This window comes from Diplodia corticola (genome assembly GCF_001883845.1).
Source record: "Diplodia corticola strain CBS 112549 chromosome Unknown scaffold87, whole genome shotgun sequence".
In the NCBI taxonomy this organism is placed as follows: domain Eukaryota; kingdom Fungi; phylum Ascomycota; class Dothideomycetes; order Botryosphaeriales; family Botryosphaeriaceae; genus Diplodia; species Diplodia corticola.
Window position 1 is genome coordinate 34477 of NW_017971566.1, and position 15875 is coordinate 50351.

Here is a 15875-nt window from a genome sequence, read left to right on the forward strand (position 1 = left end):
TTGAACGCAACATGTATCGAGATGTTTAAAGAACTCTTGATTGGATATCTGGAAGGCTTTGGGCATGCTCAGCTGCAAAACTGAGCGGGAGGGGCGAACCTTCTACGGAACTTCGCGAGGCTGCAGCTTGATGGGAATCATTCATATGCAAACAACTCATCTGGCCGTCAACTCTGTTAGTTTGTGTTTTTGTGAGCGATGATATCGCTATTCGGTGTTATATGACAGGCTCAAAACGTTGTATATCAAGTTTCTCCTGTAATGAAAAGAACACGACGAATATTAAACGTTCCAAAATCCAAACCCACCAGATTTCGCACATCCAATCCTCATTTCCAAAAGTCAAGCACTTTCCCATCAATTCCTCACCACCACAATCACTTATAATACTCACCCACCCACGCCACCACCTGCGCCACCACGGCATCAACAACCTCCCGCACGCCCTCGTTCGCCTCCGCATTGCTCGTCAACAAATCCGAGCAATGAATTCCATCCGGAATGACAAACACGGGCGCCGCCTCCGTCGACTGCAGCGGGCCGCCCGGCCTGAAATCCGACGACACGGTCGCATCCCTCCACGGATCGAACTCGCCATTGACCCACACCACCCTCGTCGTATTCGTCCTGCTCCACCCACCCGTATACGCATTAACATCATCCACCGTCTTCCCCTCCGCATGCCCATACGTCGGCGCATCACCGCCACCATCCGGGAAGAACAGCCCGCACTGCCTCTCCCAATACCCCGGCGTCACCAACCTCGACACGATCGACGGAGTACCTGCCGGCGCGCCGTCCTGCCAGAAGTCCAGCGGCTCGTTGCACAGGAACCACTCCCACTGCCTGTTGGCGGCGTTGGCGACGGAGCGGTCGGCGAAGATGGGCGAAGCAGCGTCGTACGTGTCGAAGCAGCCGACGGAATCTTCATCCGTCCACTCGGCGTACCCGTAGCTCGCGCAGTACCCCGGCAGCAGGACGTCGCGCATCCAGGCGGCGTAGCCGGCGAGGGCCTTTTCCAGGCCGACGCCGTCGGCAGTTGCTGAGGGAGCGGTGGTGGTGGTGCTGTTGGACATCAGCGAGGGCGCGGCGTTCTCGACGTAGTCGCAGAACTCGTAGAAGGTCGAGTAGTCCGTGTAGAACTGGTTGCCTTGCCACTGCCACGGCCCGTTTTCGAGCGCGGACGCGAAGTCGTCGTCGTGGGCGAGGGAGGCGAGGGCGCCGAAGGGGGCCTTGAGCGCGGCCTTGTCGGCGGCGGTGCCGTTGGCGAGCACGGCGTCGACGTGGTCGATGACGAGGGAGAGGTCGGCGCTGCAGTTGGGTGGCATGCCGGCTTGGATGGGGGCGAAGTATTGCCACTGTGTGTGTGGGGGGAGGTGTTAGTGTTTGGGGAATTTGTTTCTTTCTTTCTTTCTTTTTTTCAGTTCTGGGCGGGGGGGAAGAGAGGGGCTTACAAAGTCGCTGATTGCTTCGACGACGGCGGAGGAGGCGTGGTAGGCCCAGAATGTGCCGGGGTCCACGGCTTCGACCCAGCCGGCCAGCGCGCCGCTGTAGGAGCCGCCGGAGAAGACCCAGGGCTGAGGCAATACGCATTTCGTTAACACAGTCGTTCGGAGCGATTAGAATAAGAGAGGGGGACTGACAGCACGGGTGGCCTGGCTGCTGCCGTTCGTGTCGAAGGGAAAGACTACGTTCTTGGCGAAGTAGGTTATGTCCTTGATAGATTGCGGCAGGGTCAGATACTGCAGGTTTTCCGCCGTCAGGTCGTCGAACGGGGAAGATTCGCCCCAGTAGCGGTCTGAACGAGGGTCAGCACAGAGTGCGGTGGAATGTGGGCGGTTTCACTGACGCTCAAGCATAACCCCGGCACCTTGGATGGCCTGGGCAAACATGCCGGTGATGGTGCGGTTGGTCAGGTAGCCCTCGTAGCCATCAGCCGCACCCTCGCCGGGAGTGAAGAAGACGACGGGCGAGCCCGGTCCGGCCCAGAACTCATCGTTCCACCAGTACCGCTGGGAAAAGGTGCCGAGAGACGGGTCGTCATGGTCGATGAGTTGCTCGAAAACGCCGGTGCCGGTGCTCCGGGCCTTGAGAGCGCTCGCGACTTGATCGGCTTCGGGAGGAGGGGGAGGACGGAAGAGCGAACGGTGTTTGGGGAGGATGTTGGCGGTGGTGGTGGCGCCGAAAAGGCAGCCGACGAGGATGGCCGCGGTGGACCACTTCATCATTGGCAACAGTGCAAGCAGAAGGCGCGTGCAGGAAGCAGTGCCGCATGTCGTCTGAAGACTCGGCTTCTTATATTCCGCATATCTGAAGACGCGGCTTCTTATACGAAGACCTTCCCTCGTTCAAAGCAATGGTGGGAGTGCGACTGGGGTTGTTATCAGTTCACAAGGGTGTTCCACCTTCCCAATCGGTCTGGCAACCCCCCACCTATAGCGCGTATTGCATGCGCAAGCTATTGCCAAGCTGTGCCGTTGATTGCTTGTTTTAGTGATCTATTAATAAAGTAATCTACTGCTGCAGGTCCGCACACGACTTGGGGTACTGGACGGCGCGCTTGATGGCCGTCTTCAGCTTGTCCCCGTCAATGGAAATGGGGAAATTGACGAGGCGCACGTTGGGCGGGGACAGGGCCTTCTGGTAGCCGTGGATGTTGCCGTAGCTGGGGCTGGCAAAGGAGACGTCGACGTCGAGGTAGAACTGGGTCGAGTTGGTCACGATGGTCGGGTCGAGCATGATAGCGGCAGCCGTCTCGTCCCAGAAAGGAAACTGGGTGCCGTAGTACTCGTGCATGAGAGCCGAGTACGGGTTCTCGACCTCGTACACTTCGTCCAGGAAGTCCTGGGTCGACATGACCTGATTGGCCACGTTCCCGCCAATGGCTGCGCGCACGTCAGTCGGGCAGTCCACTCGCAAAAGCTTGTCTCAACGCTTACTGATGTTGGGGAACGGGGCGGTAAGCGCGATCTTGGCCGCCTCGGGGTCGATCATGAGGTTGATCTGCAATTAGTCGCCGGTCAGCGTGGGAGGAAGTGGTGGGGAAGTCGTTGGGTACTCACGTCGGAGCTGAGATCGGCCTGCAGCACGCTGCCCGTCACCTGCAGCAGGTTGACGTCGACATAGCCGCCCATGATGACCAGCTCCTTGGCCAGGCTCGCAAAGTCCGGGTCCATGCGCACGGCCAGGGCGACGTTGGTCAGGGCGCCGCCCGAGTAGATGCTCACCTGGCCCGGGTACTTGCGCACCTGCTGCACCATGAAGTAGGCGGCGTTGGTGTCGGTGGCAAACGTCGCGTTGGGGAAGCCCTCGGTGAAGGCAGCGCGCGAGATGCGCGTGGGCGAGCCAGAGGTCGGATCGGAGCCCAGCGCTTCGGCCGTGAGGTTCTCGGCCGCGAACGCGCCCTCCCTGCCGACATGTCAGTGTTGCTTTTTCAATTGACGAGTCCATCTACCCACCAAGGCAGCGCGCCGTGCACGGCTTTCCACGCCGCATACCGCTCCGGGGTGTGGATCAGCGGCCAGTCGGCGCCCTTGTACACGGGGATGCAGTCGGACAGGCCGCCCACCTCCAGCGTCGCCAGCCCGTGCAGCCCCGTCTGCAGCGCCCAGCTGTTGGCCGTGTCGGACGCGAGCCCGAGCACCTCCCACCCTGCATCCAGCGCCTGCAGGAAGGGAATGAACCCAGCCGGGCTCCAGTCGTTGTCGAGGATGACCTTTGGCCGGTACGCGCCAGTCGTCGTCGTGTTGGCCGTCGTGGTGTTGTAGTCATACACCGGCTCCTGTCTGCGCAAATGTGTGCTCGCAGGGACCGCCGCAGCGAGCGGCAGCAGGGAGAGTGCTGATGCGGAAATCCTCATGGTGGCTGGCGGTCTGGAGTAGTCACTGCTCCGCCAGGACGGAAGCTGGCGAGCCACGAGCCCATTTTATAGTCGTCTCTCGATTGCGAGGAGCTCGGCATTTCGTCGTCATCCTCGGGCTGGATGCTGCTGTCGATAATTGACGGCTGAGAAAGTAGTGCCCTAAATGCAGGTCGGGAGCCGAGCGCGGCGGAGACCGCCGTGGAGATCTTCAGGTGTTTCTACGCGATGCGGACAAGCCCTCGAGCGGTGGTGGACAGATGTGGTCACGCTGCCCGGATAACAGTCTGGCAGTCTTCTCTCGGTCGGCACTTGGGCCTGCCGATCGTCCCTGTCGTGACGTACTTCCCGATGCTTTATCTACCCACGGGCCGCTCTCTGGTTGGTTAGCTCTGGACCAGCCTTCTATAACCCTGACCGCCTGATGGGCTCGGCCATGGTTGGTTAACTATGTAAATACTTGGTTCCGGTGATTACACATATCCATGTACATCTCAACCCTCTGCTCAAGTCTAAATATTAGTTCGAACTGCCCACGCGAAACAGAAGGATCACGCCTCTCAGTAGCAGTCCGTGGGGCACATCAACGCCGCCGTCCCCAGCAGCGAGAACGACGTCCGATGCACGGCACCATCCAATGGCGGCCCTGCAAACATTAACAAAAAACATCAGCATAGAGAAAGGAAAAAAACAAAAACAAAAAACCTTCACTTCCACAAGACTGAACTGAGACGCCCAGCCCGATGACCGAACCGACGAGGGTCGAGTAGGACATGTCGAGGTCGCAAGCGTGAAAGCTCCGGCTCCGGGTGGCAGACTTGTCGCTATCAGCGCGGATGAACCTCCCAGCATCCAAGATAAGAGCACGTGGAGCTAGCCAGATGGCGGGTCAACACGCCCAAGAGTGGAGGAAAGTGCAATCGGGTGGCGCTTAACCAGATAAGACTTAGCCCGCCGTGCGCGACATCCGCTCAAACCCCGCGCCTCCCCATCAGGTATGCAGAGCCGAGCTCATATATCACCCACGTACGGGGCGCCAACATGGTGTTTTTTGTCTCCGCTCGCTCATGACCAAAAACCCTACCCAATCCATCCAGCCAGCCTCGGGCATTCTGGGGAAAAACACACTCAACCCACCATGGCATCAGAAGGCAATCCCCCCACCTTAATTAACCACACAACCCACCAGTACTAACCACACCCACCCGCTCCGATCCAGACCTCCTCACCCGCATCTCGCACCTCATCCAAGCCGACCCGGGCCTCCCCCACCCGCGCCCCACCCCCGCATTCTGGCAAAACCCACCGCACGACCTCCCCACCACCGCCACCACCCTCCCAGCGCGCGCAACCACCGTCGTCATCGGCTCCGGCATCACCGCCTGCAGCCTCGTGCGCGCGCTCCTCTCCAAGGACCAACCCGAAGGTGCTGCCGATGACGTCGTCGTCGTGTGCGAGGCGCGCGGGCTGACCAGCGGCGCCACGGGGCGCAACGGCGGGCACCTGGTGTCGTCGGCGGTGGCGGACTTTGCGGGGCTGCGGGACGAGTTTGGCGCGGGCATGGCGGCAAAGGTGGCGGGGTTCACGCTGAGGAATGTGGAGAGGATGTTTGAGGTGGTGATGGATGATCGGGGGGAGGGGCTCGGGGAGGGGGTTGCCGAGGCGAGCGAGTTGAGGGCGGTGGACAAGGTGTTGGCGTTGAGGGATGAGGGGGTGGTGGAGAAGCTGCGGGGGTCGGTGGAGGCGTTTGAGGAGGGGATGCCGGGGGAGTGGAGGGGTCAGATGAGGATGGTGGGGAGGGAGGAGCTGGAGGAGGTGAGTGAGCGAGTGTTGAGAGCGAGCGGGCAATTGGGCAAGCAAGCAAGCGCTGTTGTGTTCCTTTTGCGGACGGACGTTGAGTGGAGCAGGAGCCGCTCGCCCCGGGCAAACAGCAAAGCCACATGCTAACAAGAGGCATCAAAAGAAATACAAACTCCGCCACGTCGCCGGGGGCGCCATCGGCAAGGGCGGCGCACTATGGCCGTACCGTCTCATCACCCGCACCTGGTCGCACCTCCTCTCGCAGCACCCCGACCGGCTCCGCATCGAGACCTGGACGCCCGTCACCTCCGTCACCTCCTCGGACGAGCACGACCACGACCACGACCCCACGCACCCCTACCTCGTCACCACCCCCCGCGGCACCATCCGAGCCACCGAAGTCGTCTACTGCACCAACGGCCACACGGGCCACCTCCTCCCGCGCCTCCGCAAACGCGGCGCCCTCTTCCCGCTGCGCGGCACCATGACGGTGCAGGACTGCGGGCCGGCTTTCCCCAAGCAGGGCGACAGCAGGACGCTCAGCTTCTACGGCAGCGTCAAGGCAGTACGACGACCACGACGACAACGAAAACAGCAACAAACGAACAACGTCTCAAGCGCGAACGACACCAACATCAGCATCGACGAAAACGAAAACGGAAACGACATCGACTCCGACGACCCCAACGACTCCGACTCCTCCTCCTCCTCCTCCGACGACCCCATCTTCGACCTCGGCCTGCACTACATGCAGCAGCACGCCGCCACCGGCGCCGTCTTCATCGGCGGCGAGACGGCCACGGCGGCCGACCTGCTGACCGCCGACGACAGCCGCGTGTCGCAGACGTCGCTCGCCACGCTGGAGCGCGTGCTGCCGGCCGAGTTCGCCGACGACGTCTGGGATCAGGCGCTGCTGCCCGGCCGGCAGCAACGAGGAGGAGGGGAAGCAGGAGGAGCAGGAGCGGGAGGAGCGGAAGGAGGAGGAGAAAGAGGAGGAGAAGAGGGACGGCAGCATCATCACCCCAAAGTGACGAGCAAGTGGTCCGGCATCATGGGCTTCACGGCCGACGGCGTGCCGCTGGTGGGGCGGCTGCCGGAAGCCGCGACGGGGCGACGGAACGGCGGCGGCGGCGGCGGCGGCGGCGGTGGTGGGGAGTGGATCGCGGCCGGGTTCAACGGGTACGGCATGGGCAACTGCTGGCTGAGCGGCGAGGCGCTGGCGGGCATGATGCGGGGCGAGGACGTGAGCGGGTGGCTGCCCGAATGCTACCTCGCGACCGAGGAGAGGCTGGCCTCGCTGCATGCCGGGAAGGCGGCCGAGCGCTTGTTCGGGTGTTAGGTGATCGAGGGACGAGGGACGAACGAATGGTTCGATGCTCTCATGCTCGGAAAAGAGCGGCGTTAATACAGTCGTTTTTCCATCGGGCCTGGAGGGGCTCGGATTCTTTCATGTGACATGATGTTGCACTACAAAATGCGTGGCCATAAATGTGCATGACTGACAGCACAACTGGATGCAATTGATGCGAGCCCACCCAGATTCAGACGGCCCGAAGTCACACAGCATATCACAAAATCAGAATCTACAAAAGGTTCAGACCTACAGTCAGGCACGACATTACTGTGAGCGAAGTACTGCTTTCACGTTAGAAGAATTGTCCTCGACGACATCGCAACCGGTATGCTTTCATCGGAACGAGTTCGAGCGAAAGTGGAATGCTCAACCAAGGAAAAGAAAAGAGAGCAAAAGGGGGGAGGAAGAGGAAGTACTGTGAGCAGATCTGTTACCATGTTATGTGAAAATAGACGTTAATGTGCAAGAAGAGCGTCTTCAAGTCCTAGGAAAGAACACTCAGCCGCCGTTAAGTAAGACAGAATTAACTACCTCAGAGCACACTTTACGCCTCAGCCCTCTTTTTGCACTCAATTACCGACACTTCCGACGAGGGTATCTGCCAAATCTTAACGAGATCCAGCCCGGCCAAGTCAATCAGCGTATGCCAATCCTTGATGGTTCGCTCCTTCGCACCAAGGTTCATCATGCAGATGTCCGTCTGGGACGGCAGGGTCGTCGGCGGGTTCGGCATGACCTGGTCCATTATGATGATGCGCGAGTGTGGTGTCATCGCATCCTTACAGTGGCCGAGGATTTGCGCATTGTACTTGTCCGACCAGTCATGCATGATACGGCGGAGGAAGTATACCAGTGCTCCTGCTATCAATCAGCACAACTTCTCAACACCGGCACAATATTGATGCTTACCCTTGACGGGCTGCGGCTGGAAGAAGTCATGGACCATGAACCTCGCGCCCTTCAGCTGCGGCGGCCTGCTTTCCTCGGCTTCCTTGATGGTAGGCTCTCGATCCTGAAGAACGAGGCGCTCGGAGGGGAGTTCAGGCAGCTTTCCCTTGATCTGCGCGAGCACCTGGCCCTTGCCGCCACCGACGTCGACGACGAGTGGCGCATCGGGTGAAACCTTGTCAGCGTTCTCCACAATCCACTCGAACGGGTAAATTCCGACCACGGGCAGCTTTTGGTCCAGCGTTTGCATGCTGATGTTGACGGCGGCAATGCGCTCTGCTGTGCATGCATCCCAGAAGTTCTTCTCTGGCACGCCCCAGCCGAAGCCATGGGGAGAGTGCGTCGGCTCCAGGGGCTCCTTGCGGCCGTACTTCCTGAAGTACTCTGGGAACTTCGAGTAAGGCACAAGACCCTCATCGAACCTAGGCGGCTGTCAGCATTGGAGTGTTTCGTCAAGCAGCGGCAACTGGGTACATGATCTGAAAAAATTTGCCTTGCGGGACGTCATTTGCGTATATCGGCGAGAATTTGGTGTGGGCGACGCAATCGTCGCCGATCTGTCTGAGGACGCCGGTGGACACAAGCACCCATGCGAATCGACCTGGCGAAGAAGGGTCAGGATGGATTGCACATGAGAGGTGTGACACTTACGCAGCAAAGGCTCTTCAGCATTGACCTTGGCAGCCAAATCAGCATAAGAGATGCACCCGTCAGAAGGAATGTGCTCAAGCGCGCGCCAGTCCATCAAGAGGCGCAGAGCACCCATCTCGGCCATCTGTGGACGTTAGTGGTCAGGCCACGACTTTTCGACGTATGGCTACCGGGGCAGAGCGCGGGGTAGGCGGACGGGAGCCATGGAAAACTTACCCACACGCAGTAGTCATCGAACGGTTTCTCGCGCGGGTCTTGAACATCGTCGATGATTTCCCGGGCGAGGGCGATGATCCTCTTGCGCTGGGCGAAGCCATCCGGGCCGGACGAGTCGGAGTAATCGCCGATCTCCTTGGACAGATGATTGGACAAAGCTTTGAGCGATTCCGACATTGTGGCAGTAGAGCACCGGGTTGGCAACGGTCTTGAGGAGGGTGTGCATGAGTTTTAAAGCAGAGACTGGGCGGATGTGCAGGTGCGCAGAGGTGGGTCGGTCATGGCTGGTCGAGTGGGCAGGTGCGAAGCGACACGCGACCGTGATGGTTGGGAAGGCGTGGCAGCACACCAGCCATTGGCGGCCACGCTGCTGAGTGATGGGTGAAGAGATAGGGTGTGCGCGCGTTGCACATGCTTGCGACAGTGCCACGGATGTGACGGGCTCGCAACCCACTGCACTGCGGCCCGGCGCCCCGCGTTTGCCCCCATGTCGACGATCTCCACCCCTGCTGGCCGCCGATCCCCTGTACCTCACCCGCCTGCGATCTGCGTCAACCTGTGGCTGATGGCTACCGGTCTGTACCATCCCCTGAGCTTAGCCGCCTGGCTGGACTGCCCGCCGAGCTATAAGACGCCATTCCCGCCTCCCGCCCAGCATGCTCGCTTCTGCGTCAGCCGCTGGCCTTTTTCCCCGCTGCATCACCACCTGCCATGGCCGAGCTAGATCCCGAACGAGCCACTGCTGCCTACGACTTGCCGCGGGAAATCGAGCCTGATGTAAGCCCAAATCATGCACCCCTCGGTTGAAAACTCTCCATGTTCACGCACAGACTTAACCACCAGTCTGCAGCAGAATTCTCCGACGAGGCGTATGCGGAGTCCAGGCATGTAGCCAGCTATCCCGCCGCCACCCGCCGCCGCTACATGTCCTTTTGGTGGCAGCCACGAGCCGTCTCACTAACTGCCATCTGTCAGCACCTCGAGCGTCTTGACCTCCATCGCCTCCGAAATTAGGAGGGGGCGTGAGGAAAATGGCAGGATATACCCAGCCTACGGCACTCAGGGTTTGTGCTCTATGACTCTCTCCCTCCCTCCATTCTGCCCGAGCTATCCTGCTCACTGTGAGCCAAGAGTACATGCTCCCCGTCGACGAGTACGAGCTCGACCGGATGGACATGCAGCACCACAAATACACCCTGCTCCAGGGCGACAAGCTGTACCTCGCCCCTCTCCGCGATGATCCGCAAAAAATCCTCGACATCGGCACAGGTGGGTCGCCCCTCTCTCTCTCTCTCTCTCTCTCTCTCTCTCTCTCTCTTTCTGTGCACCCAAACTCCTCTGATACACACCCATCATCAGGAACCGGCATCTGGGCCATCGACATGGCCGAGAAATTCCAATCGGCCGAGGTCAGTACAGTCACGCCCCACGCGAAACCGAGCAGTCGTTGACCAAAAACCAGGTCATCGGGACCGACATCGCACCAGTGCAACCAATATGGTATGTGCGGGAGCACGATATCGCCACGCGAGCAATCCGTCGCTAACCCGTCCCGGACGGAAAAGGACACCGCCGAATTGTTACTTCGAAGTCGACGATTGCGAGATGGACTGGCAGTTCAAGCAGGAGAGCTTCGACTTCATCCACACGCGCGACTGTTACCTCTCAATCCGGAACTGGCCACGCCTGATCGGCCAAGCGTATGAGTATGTCGCCTCCTCCCCGCCTCCTGTGCCCCTCGGAGACATTTGTCCCTCTGGCAAGAAAGAAGAAGAAGAAGAAGAAGAAGAAGAAGAAGAAGAAGAAGAAAACAAGACCCCTCACTGACATCCCCAATACACGCGCACACACACAGCCACCTCAAACCCAACGGCTGGCTCGAACTCTCCTGCGTCTGGCCCGTCCCGCAATCCGACGACGGCACCCTGGACCAAGAATCGGGCTACGTCGAACTCTGCCAGACCTTCTGGGACATCGGCGAGGCCATCGGGGCCGACGCCGACGCGCCGCGGTGGTACAAGCGGTACATGGTCGAACAGGGCTTCGCCGACGTCGAGGAGGTCGTCTTCAAGGTGCCCACGTCCGAGTGGCCCAAGGAAAAGCGGCTGAAGCGCATCGGCGCGCTCGAGAGGCTGAACCTGCTCGAGGGCGGGGAGGCTTTTTTGCTTCGAGGTATGTGTGTATGCATGTATGTGCGGGTGGGGGGGGTTTTTTTTTTTTCGGTCTTTTTCTCGTCCTCCGTCTCAACGTCTAATGAACTGCGTCGTTTCCATTGCGGCCGTTCTGATTCCCCTTCTTTTCTTAGGCATGACCAGAGAGTTCGGCCGATCGCGCGCGGAGATGGAAGTGATGCTGATGCGGATGCGAAAGGAGCTGATGGCCAACAAATTCCACAGCTACGTTTCGTTGTGCGTCGCGTCTTCTTACTTCCCACCACAAAGGAACATTCGCTAATCGGCGCTCAGCTACGTCGTGTTCGGCAGAAAACCAGACACAAATACCTGAGCTGATGGGTAGGATGACGTATCTATCCTGGAGCGCTGCCCTCGGTATCAGCATTGTCCCCTGGTCAAAGCGTTCTCACTCCAACACATACTCCCAAAAAAAAAATCCAGGATGAACGTACAAACACTGCAACATTTGGTTCCGACCTGGTGAGCATCTCCATCAAGTTTCATCTGCTACAAGAATGCACGGAAGCCGAAAGTTGTGCGGGATGCATGCACATCGAAGATCTGATCCTCCGCGCAACTTTTCCCTGCCTTGGCAAAGCAGCCTCAACGAGCCCATGAAGGTCTGGCCGGAGGCCACCAGTCGGAAGATGATGAGCTGAGCCTCTGATTGGAGAAGTCTTGCAACGGCTGACGGGCGCGTGGATCTGTGGCTTACTGCTTGGACGCCTGACCATTGTTCGGTTGCCTACCGGGTCCACAGATCTCATACGTTCTACCCAAATAGAACCTTTTTAGCGACTAGTACTCTCAAGAAAGAAAAGAAAAAATGTGAAAATGCGGATCAAGCTTGTTGCTGAATTCTCGTGAGGTCTCTGGTCAACTCCCAAAGCAAAGCGACTTGCTAACATGATTGTCTCGGAACGCTCAGCAGAAAGAAATAATGATGCAATGCTCGATGAGTTTGGGAAAGCATCAATGGTAGTCTTCAACAGCCAATATGAAACGGGGGCCTCCCAAATAGCCTGCAATGCGAGAGACTTGTTGAATCACCTCCTGACAGCACGCCTCCCGCCTGCAGATGAGAAGAGGCCCCGGTCTTCCGTAACTTGACGGCTCGCAATGTTACTAAAGCCCGTCCCATTTTCCTGATTTTGATAGAACGATGCAGGCGCCTGATGGCTTGAGTTCTCGACTAAGTTGAGCGCATCGTTCTGAGTAAAATTCCTTCGGGACGAGATTGGCGGAGCGTATTGAGGTATTGACTGCATGCGCGGTGTCTGAAATGGCTCTGCTGGCTGAAGTTGGGGAACAGAACCAAAGTATGAAGAAGAAAGTCGAGGTTGCTCCGGACGCACGAAGTAACCATCGCGGGTTCGTTGGGGGTTATGTGCCATGAAAGGGCGGTCGGTGATATTTCTCTGTGGTGGCCACATATTGCTGGCCTGATACAGCGGCTGGCTTTGAGACTGATCTCGTGGGGCGTCGATGAAGGAAAGGCCGTTGAGACCACGCGGCTGAGACCATTTGTTTGGAGGAGGCATTGGCGCATTGGTTCTCTTAGATACAGTACCCACGCGAGCGTTTGCAGATAGACCTGCTACACCAGGGCTCAAGCCGGAGCGAGCTCCTCCTCGCACTCTCGAGAAGAATGGACTTGAATTTTGCCTGACTGATGGCATTCCAGAGGCTTGATGTGTCCTTGTCAATGGGGTTGCAGATCCATGGTTGATATTCTGACACCTCTCCGGCTTTTTTGCATGCGTCGAGAGCCCCAATTCCCTCAACTGCTCGTTTCCAACATCGGGCTTCTGGATGGTCGGCCAGTTTTGTGGCAGCTGGTTTACCTGAGACGTTGAGGGATTTGCGAATGTAGTTCGATCGTGCATTCGCCTGAACACGGGTTGCCGAATGGTTTCTGGTTGCCTATCGTAAACATGGAATGCCGTTTCATCCTCGTAGGTATCTCCCACCCCATGCGCATGTAGAATACCGTGACGCTGGTCTTCTTGTGAATGGGTTTTGTTTCCCATAGCGTTTTGCAGACGATCCGTGGAATGAGCCAAACCTCCGGTCATGAGGTATTTGCCGCAGTTCTCTGGCAAGACTCGAGGCTTCGGCGTATGCGAAATACGTTGACGCGCTTCTCTATTGGGGTTTGTATGCCATTCACCATCCTTAAATACTTGTGCCTCAGGGATATCTGCTGGATCTGACGGAAACGCATTCGATGCGCGTGATATCTGTACTTTTTCCAAGTTCGCTGTTGGGCCAGACAAGAGACCTTGGATAGTTACTCTGGTATCTGGAACACGGTCTTTCCGATGGTGATCCTGCCACTGTTGATCGTATTCAGAAGCAATGCTGGCGTTCAACTCAGAAAGCTTTCTTTTTCGACTGGAACTTGACTCGGAAATATGGGTTTGTGCTTTTGACCCAGGGTGTTTAGTCAATACAAAATTGCCATGATCTGAAAGGAGAAATTGGTCCCTACCTGTCCTATACTCGGTACGTGTATGGTTTGTGGGTGCTCTCACTGTTGAGACTTCCCTTTCGCGGATGGTGCTCTCCGGTAGATTTGAGTCTACCGTCCGCTCATACTTGTCATCCACCGCGTCGCGGAAAGTATAGTCTTTTTTGGGCACCGCATAGCCCAAGTCAGCAAGCTGTTCCCGCAGCTGGTTTACTTCCCTGCCATCAGATAAATAAGGCGTAAACAAGCCTCGTCATGGGAAGCTTACTGCATGACCATCGGCCACTGCTTCAGGTAGTGCGTAATCTTCGGAAGCCTCTGCCTCCATTTTCCAATATCCGTGTTATCTTTCTCGAGGGACAAGAGCTTAGCCTTGAGCTCTCTATTCTCCGTGGTCGTTGCTGCATTCTCGGAAGCAAGCTTCTTTGCTTGTGACTCGATCTCGCGCTTCTCTTGCTGCAGCTCGTTATGTCTATGGGATATGGATGTGGCAAAACGGATGAGGGAGAGGTATTGGAACTAGCAGAGTGAGCAGAGAAAGCAAGATAGGGCAAACAAAGACACTGCACCTGCAAAGCTTCCCTCTCCACGCTCTGGCCTTGAAGTTTCATCGGTGGTACTTGGAACAATTCGTGTGGTATATCGGGATCAAAATTGCCAGGTCTCAAGCCTCGCACAGCGTACAGTGTCCTTGGTCTCTCGTCATTCTTGTCCCTGCGGCACAGTGGGCATGGAGCTTTGGGATGCTGGCCCTTCGGATGAAATGGCGCCCCTACAACCCGGGTCTTTGTCAGCCTGGCATGGCTCGCCGCCTAGACGTTGGGGGCGACTGACTCACCGCCGCCCTCGAGATGCTTGCCACATGTCAGGTGCATGCACTGAGTGAGCCAGAGGCAGGTAACGCGTCGATCTGCGGTGGGAGGTCGGCCATCCTGAAAGTCTGTCACAGTCGCGCCGGGACCACCTTCGCCGTAGATGTCGGAGATACTGGCCTGGCAGATGTCGCAGGTGAAGATAACATCCAGAGCACCCGGAAATTGTCCCACACTTTGTGAAAGCGCCATAGCCGAACCTTGAGGGTCGCAGTCGCAGCGAGGTGGGAGAGGGCGCGGTCGACGCGACGTGGACCCTGAAGCGTGTTTACTTCGAGTACCTGCCAAACGCAGTTCCTTCCCAGTCAGGCAGAAGCGAGACACAATGTGACCACTTCCAACAGAGCACACACTATGTGAGCGCTGCCCGGCTTTGACCACGTATCTCATTATCCATTCGCGGCTCTGCAGAAATCCAACATGCTGCACAAGATCACGGTGTTCATCGCACCTAAAAACAAAGCATACGAGCAAAACCACATTCTCTTCATGTGCTATATTTACACAAGCACCCCCATCTCTATTCTCTTTTCTAGGAACTATCCTCGCTCCTAAGTAAAAGTCCTGCAAGGGTACCTGCAACCAAGTCAGCACAACAGCTCCTCCAAACTAAAAGGGAGCACAAAGGAAGATAAAAAGAGTATCCACTCACGCTCCCGCATACGACTGCTCCTCCTCCAACTTGTACTTCTTCTCGCCCAGCTTGCCAGACGTGTGGTGGCCACTCGGCAGCGGCGGCAGACCGTCCGCGTTCAAAACGCTCTTCGCGGCGGCCGGATCCTTCTCAAAGAAGGCAGCCACGCCCTTCTGGCCCTCCTCGCTCACGGCGACGAGCTTGTTCTTGCCGGCCTCGCCGATCAGCTCGACCTTCTCGGCGGCGGCGCTGCCCACGCTCAGCAGGCCGACGACGTCGCCCTGGGTGACCGAGGCCAGGCGCGGGTAGCTGCGGCGCGTGTCGCGCTTCCAGTACGGGTTGTCGGCGATGTCGCCCGCCGGCACCGTCACCGGGTCGTCGTACGAGGCCGGGTCGAGCGCGCCCGGGGGCGGGTTGCGGAACTGCGGGTTCAGCGGCACGCCGGTGCTGCGCTTCGGGTCGACGGCGAGGACGTTGCTGATGCGCGCCCAGATGCCTTCGGGCTGCACCGTGTACTTCTGTTCACACCGCCCAATGCGAGCATTGCGTCAATGTATGTTTCACGCGGGCGGAGGCTTATGTGGGCCATCGCAATGGCTGCTCCCACCGACGCTGAGCTCCGGCGGCCGCGGTGGACGGGAGAGAGAGCTTGCAGGGCCAGGGCAACCGAGGGCGCGATCGGAGGCTAGGACGGGCGGGCGGAGGGCAATCGCACCTTGAAGGACGCGGCCTGAGCGACCTTGGCCGCGGCGGACTTGACCGGCTGCGACATTGTGGTGGTTATCCGGGGGTTCGGAGTGGAGAGTTGGGATGGCCGTTGACGTTGGAGGTGCTGCCGCCGACCGTGATGCGGCTCCGTCTTGGCGGGAGTTCAAGTCAGCGGGGCGCTGATTGGTC

At 58.3% G+C, this 15875-nt stretch overlaps 6 protein-coding genes across 6 annotated transcripts; 2 read left to right on the forward strand and 4 right to left on the reverse strand.

Annotated features, from left to right (window-relative positions):
• Nucleotides 1–377: 377 nt before the first annotated feature.
• Nucleotides 378–2228, reverse strand: BKCO1_8700014 (serine peptidase; the record flags this gene model as incomplete). Its single annotated transcript, XM_020279642.1, has 4 exons — nt 378–1358; nt 1455–1577; nt 1644–1798; nt 1850–2228. The coding sequence occupies 4 exons, from the start codon at nt 2226–2228 to the stop codon at nt 378–380; spliced, it is 1638 nt and encodes a 545-aa protein (XP_020125479.1).
• A 286-nt stretch (nt 2229–2514) lies between these two features.
• BKCO1_8700015 (nucleoside hydrolase) lies at nt 2515–3859 on the reverse strand (the record flags this gene model as incomplete). The annotated part of the gene is made up of 4 exons (XM_020279643.1): nt 2515–2885; nt 2940–3003; nt 3063–3408; nt 3459–3859. 4 exons carry the CDS (start codon nt 3857–3859, stop codon nt 2515–2517), a joined length of 1182 nt encoding a protein of 393 aa, XP_020125478.1.
• An 881-nt stretch (nt 3860–4740) lies between these two features.
• Nucleotides 4741–6998, forward strand: BKCO1_8700016 (fad dependent oxidoreductase; the record flags this gene model as incomplete). The annotated part of the gene is made up of 3 exons (XM_020279644.1): nt 4741–4783; nt 5049–5674; nt 5823–6998. 3 exons carry the CDS (start codon nt 4741–4743, stop codon nt 6996–6998), a joined length of 1845 nt encoding a protein of 614 aa, XP_020125481.1.
• Nucleotides 6999–7557: 559 nt separating this feature from the next.
• BKCO1_8700017 (o-methyltransferase) lies at nt 7558–9005 on the reverse strand (the record flags this gene model as incomplete). The annotated part of the gene is made up of 5 exons (XM_020279645.1): nt 7558–7871; nt 7923–8383; nt 8436–8562; nt 8613–8736; nt 8829–9005. The coding sequence occupies 5 exons, from the start codon at nt 9003–9005 to the stop codon at nt 7558–7560; spliced, it is 1203 nt and encodes a 400-aa protein (XP_020125480.1).
• A 534-nt stretch (nt 9006–9539) lies between these two features.
• Nucleotides 9540–11333, forward strand: BKCO1_8700018 (trans-aconitate 2-methyltransferase; the record flags this gene model as incomplete). Its single annotated transcript, XM_020279646.1, has 10 exons — nt 9540–9605; nt 9672–9697; nt 9804–9892; nt 9960–10097; nt 10188–10237; nt 10291–10328; nt 10394–10534; nt 10684–11000; nt 11134–11236; nt 11294–11333. 10 exons carry the CDS (start codon nt 9540–9542, stop codon nt 11331–11333), a joined length of 1008 nt encoding a protein of 335 aa, XP_020125483.1.
• Nucleotides 11334–12048: 715 nt separating this feature from the next.
• BKCO1_8700019 (nadh-ubiquinone oxidoreductase kda subunit) lies at nt 12049–15750 on the reverse strand (the record flags this gene model as incomplete). Its single annotated transcript, XM_020279647.1, has 6 exons — nt 12049–13690; nt 13741–13991; nt 14042–14244; nt 14311–14795; nt 14997–15496; nt 15694–15750. 6 exons carry the CDS (start codon nt 15748–15750, stop codon nt 12049–12051), a joined length of 3138 nt encoding a protein of 1045 aa, XP_020125482.1.
• Nucleotides 15751–15875: the final 125 nt, after the last annotated feature.